The sequence below is a fragment of the Nicotiana attenuata genome, chromosome 10 (assembly GCF_001879085.1).
Source record: "Nicotiana attenuata strain UT chromosome 10, NIATTr2, whole genome shotgun sequence".
Classification (NCBI taxonomy): domain Eukaryota; kingdom Viridiplantae; phylum Streptophyta; class Magnoliopsida; order Solanales; family Solanaceae; genus Nicotiana; species Nicotiana attenuata.
The window spans coordinates 4,456,490-4,468,015 of NC_031998.1; the positions used below are offsets into that span (position 1 = coordinate 4,456,490).

Below are 11,526 nucleotides of genomic sequence, written 5' to 3' on the forward strand. Positions count from 1 at the left end.
AGAAAGACACAATGGAATTGGTTCTTCACTCTTGTTCATGTAGCTTCAGGTTTGCACACTTGAATCACATACGAATTGCTTGCAAAAAGCCTTTCTATTTTGCTCCCAAATCACGTTTAACTTTTGCGTTTTTGTGCAACACTTTAATGTGAGAACATCCTGCAATTTATAGAGTTAGTAGATGAAGAAATAACTAGAGTTCTGATGCAACTCTTCCTTGGTGGAAGAGTTCTAGTTGATTTCAACTTCTAACTCCTTCCCTATCTTGAATTGTGTTCTCTTTAATTAAGGACTCCTTCTCCTTATCAATTATGCAACTTTTTTGATCAGGAGATATTAAATACACCAAGTTAAGCTTATCTCATTCACGTGCATCCCACATGCTTGAATCTGCCCATTTATGTGAACCTGAGGGATGGACCACTGGATGGACCTGGTTCATGTCTGAGTTCCTTTGTCAGTCTTCAAAACTAACCTTTACTTGGGCTAACAGAAGTAATAAATAAATCTTACCCATTTCCCTCACGCATGATGATCATTCTATGATAACGATCATGTCGCACTTCCTCTGGATCATCATCCTTCGATCAATCTGAAGCGTACGTAAAAGGGTGGCATCTGGCTCAGCGCTACTATCCCAAAGGCGAAGTCTAGAAATGCTAGGAGACGAATTCTACAAAGAGGGAGACAGGGTCGTTGATGAAGATGGTTATGATCCGCACCCTTGCTGTGATCCAGACCACTAATGCAATCAGGCTGGCTGAAATCTAGATGGATGCGATCCAACCAGTGATGAAAAAATGGAGTAGATGACAGGCGTATCATCATATGTCCATGTGAGTACTAACTCGATGGACCCATGTAACTATATGCAGAATCAAGTGGAAGAATGGGGTATAACCCTATGGTGGAGAATGGTAAGAATACTGATGGGAGAGCGAATGGTAGGTAGTCTGATGAGTAGATGGATGTGGTAGAAAAGATCATCATTTTTCTAGTTGGTAGTTACTATGTTCACAAAGTTTGGGTGGGTACACCAAATATTTTCAAGCCTAAAAGGTTTTAAGAAGGGATGAAGGACATTATTTAATTTGACTAGTACGGGATTATGGACAGAACATATTTTGGGTAAATGAGTAACTTTGGCATTAGGGAAGATTTGTAACCAATCTTCGTTAGCAAAAACACGATCAAACCTTTCTATGATCAAACCGTTATTTTTCCTCATATGATTGGACCAGGTAAATTTACAACCTTTGAAGCCTAAATCAATTAGGTTACAATTGTTAATATAATACCAAAGTTTTGACAGCCGATTAGAATTTACAGGTTTACCTCCTAGTTTTCCCGATGTATTAATAGCATTATTGAAGTCATCTCCTATCATCCAATGACCTTTATAATTTTTAGATGAGGAAGTTAAGTTATCCCACATGGTGTCTCGATTATATTGATTTGTGCTAGAATATATGAAACTAAAGAGCTAGTTGTAATTAAAGGCTCTTACCTCTAATATTGCTTGAATTTCTCTGCCTCTCCTAGTGAAGTGTTGGACATTGATCTCATTGTGGTTAAAGAGAACAGACATACCTCCAGCAAGACCTTCAGCTGGGACTTCTATCATTTTGGAGAAATTGAAATCATTAAGGAGAGTTACATGGGAAGTCATTCTAGTTTCAAGAAGAGCCACCATGCATGGTCTATGAGTGTCAATTAATTTCCTAAAATTTCAGCGAAAGTCATCATTGTTAGCCCCTCAAACATTCCAAAAAAATTTATAGAAGTGACTTTATTCATTGGAAATGGTTGGTGATGGTTGGTGTCGGTCTCTACTTCCACAGGGTTGTTGTGGTTCCTTCACATGGATGGTACTAGGATTACTGCAATTTTTCCCACTGTAGGATCCTGTGGGGGTCTTATGTGCATGAAGAATTTGTACATTGCACTTGGACAACTGAATATGTACTCCTTGCTCAACATTTCCTGGAAGAGTAGTATTTTTACCTCGTTGAAGCTTTAAAATTCCACACTCAGTTTCATACCTTGTGGAGAGTGTTTTTCTTCTACCCCTGCTGGATTCTGTTCTGGTTCTTGAACATTGTGTTGGGTATTGGATTCCATGGATGCTGGGGTATTTATTATGTTCAGGGCTTGATCCTGGTTTGCATGCAATCCCCATGGCGTGAATATTGGGTTTGTTTAAGTGATTTCCTCTGGTGGGAAGAAGGGAAAGTTCAGAGGAATCTGTGTGTTAGAGCTTGAAGGAGGTTCCAATGGTTCAACACTGTTTGTATCAAAGTGTGGTTCATGTTTGGGGCTAGAGGGTGGAGTATATTGTTGATCCACATTTGGTTGGTGTAATATTTTTTGGCTAAGTGCATTCCCTTCGAGATTAGTTGAGCTAGGTAACGAGTATTTTGGATGATTATCTCCATTTTCTGGCCATTGATCTGGATGTTGAAGGTTATTACATGACCTATTAGACTTGTTTCTAGCCGTTGGTAGTTATGTGGTGGAAGAGGTGAGATGATGAAGAGTGGTTGGTTTGGTAGTTGGGGGGAGGACTGGAGGAAGGTTGTCCATGTTTTGGTTCCTGTGCAGAATATGGACAAGCGTGTATCTTCTTATTGCTGTGAATGGGAGTCTGAGCATTCTCTTTGTTGGTGGATAATATATCGTAGACAGAATTGGTAAGATATTGTGGAGAGAGTGGAATGATTTGCTATTGTAGTGGGGCCTATTTGCATGGAATTTAATTGGGCGCGTGTGGTTTATATCCATATCTTTGGTGGATATGGACGTAGACATGTGTTCTTTTTTTCCCCATATGGCAGTCTTGCTGAACTTATTTAGTTTGCATGTTGTTTATATTATTAGTGGTATTGGTTTGTTTAGGTAATGAAGTAGTGATAGTAGAGTTAGAGCGGGTAATAGGGATAATTTTAATTAATTAGAGGATATATCTGAATATTAGTAGTGGTCGTGTCTTTATCTATTAAAATATTAGGGCTCAATGATTGAGTCCCTATTAACAAATTTTTGCCATCATCTTCCACGTGTAAATTAGTTTGTTCAGAAGTGTTCATAGTATTGTGCATGCATTGGTCAATACAAGAAAAATCTAGTGGAGGGATAGCGGTTTCCTTCAAAATTATAGGCAGGTTATCTAAATTGGAGAAGTGGTTTGATGTAGTTAGGGTTGTATTGTAAGAGCATGAAAATTCCAAGAACTTTGGTAATTCTTTTTGTCAATGTCAGTGAATTTATGAGACTCTTTTTCAATGTATCTAAGTTTCTAAGTATTGAGATACTTACATATATTTGCATCGAAAATCTTAGCATTAATACCTGTTGTAGGTGTGTTAGTGTTGGTTGTGGACCTTGAACGTTGCGTATATTCTTCTTTGCAAAAGATATTGTCTTCCATTCACCTTCTTCCGGACAATGAGCACAGGAATCTAGACCTAACCCTTGCAGACTTATCTTGGGAGGTTGAGGACTTGAATAGGAACACTTTTTGATATTATGACCAAGTCTTCCACAATTTTTATAGAAAAAGTTTTCCCCTTCGTAAAGAATTTGTTGTTTATAGGAACCAACATAAATGAAAGGTTTAACTGGTCTTTTTATGGTCATCTCTACACACAGCCTTGCATATCTTTCTCTTAATGTGGATGAAGTTCATGCGTCAATTTTTAATAATTTTCCTATTTTGTTACCAATCTTTTGTAGGATAATGTTGTAATAAAACTCACTTGGGAGTTGAGGTAGCGCGTATATGTACAACTAAAAAGAGTTGTTTGGCCTTTGCTGCCACAAGTTGTGGTTCTCATTTTTGCACTAAATGGAAAAAAACCACTAATGAACCAAAGCTCATTGTGCATGGCTCTAATCTTATTTTCTTCTTTATTGAATTTTACTGTAAAGTAGTCTGCTCCTAGAACCATGAGAATAAAGCTTTATGTAGGTCTCCATAGCTCTTGGATTTTCTTGTTGAGATAAAGGTGTAGTATATGCTTACCCATGAGCTTAATAATGACATAATATTTTCATAATTGATAGACATGCCTAAGTTCTTCTATGGATTTGCCGATCTGAAGTTTTTCATCGATTATATCTGTTCCATGTGTGTAGGATTTAGGCTGCACTGTTTCATCCATTGTCGTATTATCTACAATGAATTGAGTATATGGCTCTTCTTGTTGCATAGTTATGTAGGTCTCCTCAGAATTGACTAACAACATGTCTTTGAATGTGATGATGGGGATTTTAATTAGGGAGGAGGAAATGTTGGGTTGTTAGTAGGGGTTTAAGCGGCTGTCAAGTTCCCCAGGTGGGGGAGTAATGGCTGGTGGTTTAGGTAAAATTTTGGAGATTTGTCTAGGGGTACTTTCATATACACATTTATTTTTGTTGCTCATGTCTTCGAACTGTTTATGCTATAATTAATTTTATTTGTGCTCACATTTTATTTATTAATTTTTTGTGCTCAACCATATGTCAAACTGGCTTTTTCGTTGGATATCATTTAAAGAAAAAATAACTATCTTGTGGCTCCATCTTGTGCATATATTGGCAAATTTATTATTTTAGTACTTCTAGTAAGTAATTCGTGTTAAGTAATGATGTTAAACATGAAGTATGAGGTTGCCTTTCGCTCTTCATCTTGTTCACAGTTTACAAAATGGAAGAACTTTTCTCGAAGCTTATCTTTTTCATCAGTTAGCTATTTTTAGCGAATAATGTTTAATCTAGAAAATATTTTTTTATTATCTAAAACAACTGAAGGTATTTTAGTAAATTAAGAGTTATAACACACTACTATACAGTCAAACTAAATAATAAAAATATTATTTAACAACAACAAACGTTAAAATTTATTCAAATGAAGTATCCTTAAAATGATACAATAAAATAATGTATCCTTAACAACTTGTTTGGATGATTATTACCTATTGTATCGTATTGTATTGTTATCCCAAAATAATGTTTGTTTTAATTGTTTCATTAAAATTGATTGTATTGTATTGTTAAATACATTGTTTCGGAACAATAAAAAGTTTCATTTTTTGAAACAACCGATTTGGTGTGGCGGGATTGTTTTCTATTTTCTTTTCAATTATGCCCTAACTTATTACTCCATAATTCTATTTATTATTTACCTTTTTTTTTTATTTTAACTCCAAATCCCCAACCTATCACCTACTTTGTCTTATTCCCTTTTTTCCCAATATTCTGCCGCTTCCAACTCCAACATACAAGTTATAGGTTTGCCTTCTTTTTGTTTCGTTTTTTTTCTCCTATGTGATTTTAACACCAATTCTTTGTTTATTGCTGATAAATGAGTTATTCAGCATCCATTTCTTCGTGTAAAATAGAAGCCGCCTTTTCTTTGCATTTTATATACCAACTGTTATTTTTATTTTTAATTGTTATTACAAGGATAAAACACCATTCTAATCACTAATCAAACCGAGAAAACAAGAAAATTTTGGATATTTAATACCTCATTAACATACTAACAAGCATTCCAGTAGAATTTAATGATACTTATCTTTCAATAGTTCTTAAATTGTTTTTATGGTAATTCTTGATAAATTTATTATTTAAAGAATTAAGAATATTTTAGTAAACTTATCAAATATAATATTACAAAATTAAACTAAATAGCAAAATTTTATAACAAACAATACAATCAATATAAATATTTTATTCATAAAATAATACGATATAATATAATACAATACATTATAAAACGCTACAATATGGTTAACCGCTGTGCTAACGAGTGCAAAAGCCAAACTGACCTAGTTTACACTCAAATTACTTTACCAAACTGCAACTGAAAGTTGTACACCATGGAAATGAAGAGGAAAATCATGGCGAGAGGAGACCAAGATCGGCTCAGCGATTTATCCGACCCGATTCTACTACACATCCTCTCTATGTTGCCGAACAGTAAAGCAGTTGTAAGAACCAGCGTATTATCCAGAAAATGGAGACTTCTTTGGATGTCTGTTCCAATATCACTCGATTTCGACTTCCCAATTCATGGAAGCGAAAATGACAATCTCTTTTACTTGGCTTCCACCTATAGAGAGCTTTATTATTGGAGGAATTGCGAGAAAATCCAGAGATTCAGACTCTGGCGCCTTAGGTACGAGGATCGTTTTGCTAAAGATATTGATTTATGGGTACATTTTGCAATTAAAGTTGCTAATGTTGAAAGTTTTGCACTTGGAATTATCGATACAAATGACCAAAGATATGAGTTTCCTCAATTTGCATATAAAAATACTAAATTGAGGGATTTGGCTTTATGGTACTGCCAACTCAACCCTACTGGTAGTGTTAATTGGAATAGTCTCGTTTCTCTTTCACTTGGGTCCTTGCCTTTGACTGATGGTGTAATGGAAGAGGTATTATCTGGTTGCCCTAACTTGGAGTGCTTGGAACTGGATTGTGTTTCAGGCATTCATCGTTTGGAAATCAGCTCTATGAAGCTGAGAGAATTGAGTATACAAGATTACATAAATGAGAATCCTGACCTTTGGCTCGAAATATTAGCCCCGTATATTCAAAATTTGGAACTTTGGGGAGACAGCAGTGAGATACGCATCCGACAGAGAAATGTGGCTTCACTTGTCACTGCAGTCCTACATTTAAATTTCGGCAACTTGGAGAAGGAGTTTAGTTATTTGAAGGAACTTCTTGACTGTGTTTGCCATGTCGAGAATCTTGAATTGGGTCCTTGGTGCATCGAGGTTTATTCATACTCTTCAGTATCCATAATTCGGTTTTTTTTTTGTTTGGGACTTTTTATTTGCAATGGAATCATCAGTTTAATAACATTAACAAATCCATTACTTAGGATAATCTGATAACTGAATTAAGTACGAAAGAATTACATTCTCATGGCCAATTTGGTTGGACAGTGTGAGGTGATTGAAATAAGACCTTTTGAACTAAATTTTAGATGATGACATGTGAGAGTAAAGTGTTTGCAATGGAAAGAACAACATGTTAAATTGGGATTGTTTATAGTGATCATACTCTTTTAAGTCCTGTGAATAGTTTTTTTGAAATGTTCAAAAGTCCAATTTTGGATTTCCAAACCAAACTTGAACACTTTGATGTGGTAAAAAGCTGTCGCATAGTCCAAGTTGTTTTTACGAATTATTCAACTATTTCCATTTCATTTGTTAAATATGTCACATTTCCTTGTTATGGCAAATTCTGGTTTAACTATTTGGTTTATAAGTGCCTGTCCATATTGGAGTTGAAAGGGTGGCAGTCTCCGCCATCAAGCCGGAAATTCTTAAAGCTTAACGCAGGCTTGGAATCATTGGACTTCCCTGGAATTTGTAGCTTTCTACAGAGTTCATCAGATCTTGAGACATTGGTTATTGAGACATTGGTTATTGACTGGGACGATGACAGACCAAGAGTAAATTTCTGTTAGACCTTTATTTTTGTTACTTCATGTTATCAATGTCAAACAACTATTAGTGGAAAAAGAAGACAATATATATATCAACATATTTCTGATCTTACGTACTTTAGGAAAAAACTCTTAAACCTTTTTTGTCCTTTTTAAAAATTTAAACCACCTTAAGTTACAAAGAGGGGGACTTGACTGCCTTACCTCTTCAAAGAAAAGTAGGAGTTGAACCGGTTCAAGCCTCAAGTAAAGAGAAGATTGAGAATGTTCAATGTCTGACAACAGTGTAGACTTGATGAGCTTTACAACAATTGCTTCTAAACTGTGGAGACTTGCTCCCCTGTACATTGATTCCATAAGAACCTAAAAAAGGAAAAAGTGGAAGGAGTATATCATTTGAGGTCACAAAAGGGTCTAACCAGGAAATTCATTTTGTTGCATTATTGGAGGTAAAGGTTTTGCAACTCCCGTGGCAGCATTCACAATAAGTAAAGGTCGGCTTCCACCCAAATGTTTCTTATAGAACATTCAAGGCACCATTTAAGCTCACAGGAAAGTGCAAATGCTTCAGCCATATTGTTTGTTCCATGGCCTAGTGGGACTATATATGCCATAAATAATATCACCAAAAGAGTTCCTCACTATGCGACCTGGCCCACATTGTCCATGTCTGCAAGCGCCATCTGTGTTTAGTTTACTGATCCTAGATCAAGTTTGCAGCATTTAATTATAGTGCTTGTCCATCGAGGTGAGTATTTCTCTCCAATTTTGGGATTTTCATCTGAATGCTTCTTTACAAGGATTTCAGTATCTTCTTTTTAGTCACGAAAGTTGATGATTTCTCTTTGCTAAAAATGCTGCAGCAGCGTGCTTATTGTTGCTTTTTTGTGTAAGAAGTGCATTGGAACTTTTTTGTTCTCTCAATTTATTTTCCTCAAGAAAATAGTTCAACTTGAGTTGCTTTGATAGAAATTTCATGTTGTCACTGTCACAATTCTTTCATGCGTAAGCCAATTCTACAGTCAACTTTTTGGTAGTAGTAAGAAAAAAATGTTTAACAAGGGACAGAACTCACCTTCATGCAAAGAGATAAATGATCATCTTCAGTGAAGCTTTGAAAATTTTCTTGTTGTTTGCATGTACTTCTTTGTAATATTTGCTAAGCACTTGGCATGCTCGTTTAATCTATAAAAATGCATCACTTTTTTATTTTATCCATAATCAACTCCTTAGCTTTCTACTTCCGTCTAAGGAGAATAACTGGTTAATATTGTGGTTTTTTCCTACAGGACCTACTGTCAAGGTACTAAGACGAGGATGGACAGGTCAAGAGGTTTGAGACACATAATTTTAATTGCTCATTGCCACATTTGAAGACCATAAAGTTCATCAACTTTCTTGGACCATTAAGTGAAAATAAGTTTGTAATGCCATTGGTAAAATATTTGCTCAAGAGTGCAACAATGCTAGAAAAATTTGTCATTGCTGCCGGATTCATAGGGAGTGATGTGTCTCGGGATAAAATGGAACAGGAGTTCCTGACCTTTCCAAGATCCTCTCCGCACACTTCAATTGTCTTTTCTCATCGATAAAGTTTTGTCTTCTCTGGTTTGTATTGATTGCAACGTACTTAACAAATGTTAGTTTTATGTTTCAAACTGCTCTGCAGGTGATGGACAAGTTTAGGATTGTACTCATCAGTGAGTTTTTAATAGTTCTTCATGTCTAAGTAATTTGGTTATTATGTGATCATCATGCAAGAGATGTTGCTCGAAATACTTTGTGATTTCTATTCATATCGTTGAATCCTGATCACCCCCCCNNCCCCCAAACCCCCCAAGTAATTCATCGGCTAAATTCCGGAAACCTCGAGTAGTCCTGCAAATTATGCATTTCCTTTTGATGGTTCATTTGCAACAAGTAATGCATTCTTTCTTTTCTTTTGACAAAGAAATAACATCTGCAGTTAATTCACAAAGGCTAACTAAAGGGCTAGTAAGAAATATCAAGGGAAAAACACGATAAATTAACGGTCATGTTCAGTTCATATATAGATGACCAAACAAGGTAAATAGATGCTTTATTGGTCAAAGAAAACATACTGTATCATTATAAAAACAGTTAGGGGACGTAATAGTAATGAATAAGATGTATTAATAATGCTAAGATTAATAATATTGAGATTAGTTATGCTGAGATTAATTATGCTAGAATTATTTCTTATCAATTGTTTGGTTTTGTGTATTAAAAATAACATGCATTGCATTATTTTAAAAAAAAAAATTACTTGTTTACAAAAGTACACTTCATATTCGTTAAAAAAGGGTTTAGAGTTGGTTTTGGTTGGAATTTTATATTGAAACTTGGAGAAGAAGATGACATAAATAATATGTACATATTTTGTATATCGGATGCACAAATAGCTCATAAAATATATACAACTAACATGATTATATATAAGTTGTATGCAAATTGTTGTTTCTTGACCGAATTCTGCACGGAAAAAATTATATACAAGTTGTATGTAAATTGTGGTTTTTGATGGGATTATGTACGACAAAAAAATTATATAGAAGTTGTATATAAACTGTAGCTTTTGACCGAATTATTTAGTTTGTTAATATTTAATTACTTTCTATGAATAGAAAAACTTAGCTAAAACGGGTAAATAATTTTAAAATTCTGTACATATACGAAAAATCCTTAATTATGAATAAGAAATGGACCCCATTTCTTAACAGACTAATAGCCTGTTTGGCCAAGCTTTTTTCTTGGCCAAAAATGCTTTCTTTTTGTTGTCAAAAGCGCTTTTTTCTTCAAAGTTAAGGTGTTTGGCCAGGCTTTTTGAAGGAAAAAAAAGTGCATTCGAGTAGAAGCAGAAGCAATTTTTTAGAAGCAGAAAAAGGTAGCTTCTCCCGGAAGCACTTTTTTAAAAACACTTTTGAGCACTTTTTTGAAAAGTACTTTTGACAAAAATACACTTAGAAACACATTGGTAGGGGTGTTCATGATTCGGTTTGGATCAGTTTTTCCTAAAAAGAAACCAAACCAAGTAAGTTGGTTTTTCAAATATTAGAACCAAACCAAATCAATTAAGTCGGTTTTTCTCGATACGGTCTATGTCGGTTTTTTCTTAAATATAAGACATACACTACCAAACACATATTCCGGCGACCACATTTTCAATGTAACACTATCAAATCAATTGCCCTTTGAGAAATCTGTTATTTACCAAAATATATTGATGATAATTGAATCAAATAGTGATGAATAATTTAAGGACTCAATTAAAAATATGTTATTTTTAACACGAAATAGATTCTTACACTAAACAAAAGAAAACCACCAATCAAACTAGAATGTAAAGGTAAAAAACTATATTAAAAGTGCAAACTATTAACATTTACCATAAATTTTTTGAAACTTTATTACACCTATATATATATATATATATATATATATATATATATATATATATATATATATATATATATATATATANGTTATTTTTAACACGAAATGGATTCTTACACTAAACAAAAGAAAACTACCAATCAAACTAGAATGTAAAGGTAAAGAACTATATTAAAAGTGCAAACTATTAACATTTACCATAAATTTTTTGAAACTTTGTATAACAATATACATATATATAGGTGTAATAATAAATTTGAAACAGTTAATCCTATAGTCGGTTTGGTTTCGGTTTTTTCTGATTAAAACCAAAACCAAACCAAATTTGATCAGTTTTTAAAATTCAAAACCAACACCAAACCAAACCAAAAAGTATCGGTTCTTTTAGTCAGTTTGGTTTGGTTCGGTTTTTCGTGTTTTTATGAGCACCCCTACACATTGGCCGAACACTAATTGCTGCTCAAAAATATTTTTCAAATTTATTTGCAAACAAAAATTGTTTCTGACCAAAAGTACTTGCACTTTTGAAAAAAATACTTTTCAAAATAACCTGATTTTCTAGCTTTGGCCAAACACACAATAAAATTCCTAATTCTACCGGCCTAATCCTTAGTGTCAAACAGCCGAGCTCCCTCAGCTCTATCAAACAGCAGAGTTCCGTCAACTTTACG

The 11,526-nt window shown here is 34.3% G+C and overlaps 1 protein-coding gene across 2 annotated transcripts; it reads left to right on the forward strand.

The window, feature by feature from the left end:
- LOC109232935 (F-box/LRR-repeat protein 25-like) lies at positions 5,797 to 9,196 on the forward strand. Of its 2 annotated transcripts, none has more exons than XR_002069016.1 (2): positions 5,797 to 7,447; positions 8,731 to 8,811. XR_002069016.1 is itself a non-coding variant. In XM_019398630.1 (2 exons), the coding sequence occupies exons 1-2, from the start codon at positions 5,859 to 5,861 to the stop codon at positions 8,749 to 8,751; spliced, it is 927 nt and encodes a 308-aa protein (XP_019254175.1). In that variant the 5' UTR covers positions 5,797 to 5,858; the 3' UTR covers positions 8,752 to 9,196. The 2 variants fall into 2 exon arrangements, 1 of the variants encoding a protein (XP_019254175.1); XM_019398630.1 differs by having other exon boundaries at positions 5,797 to 6,764; positions 8,731 to 9,196.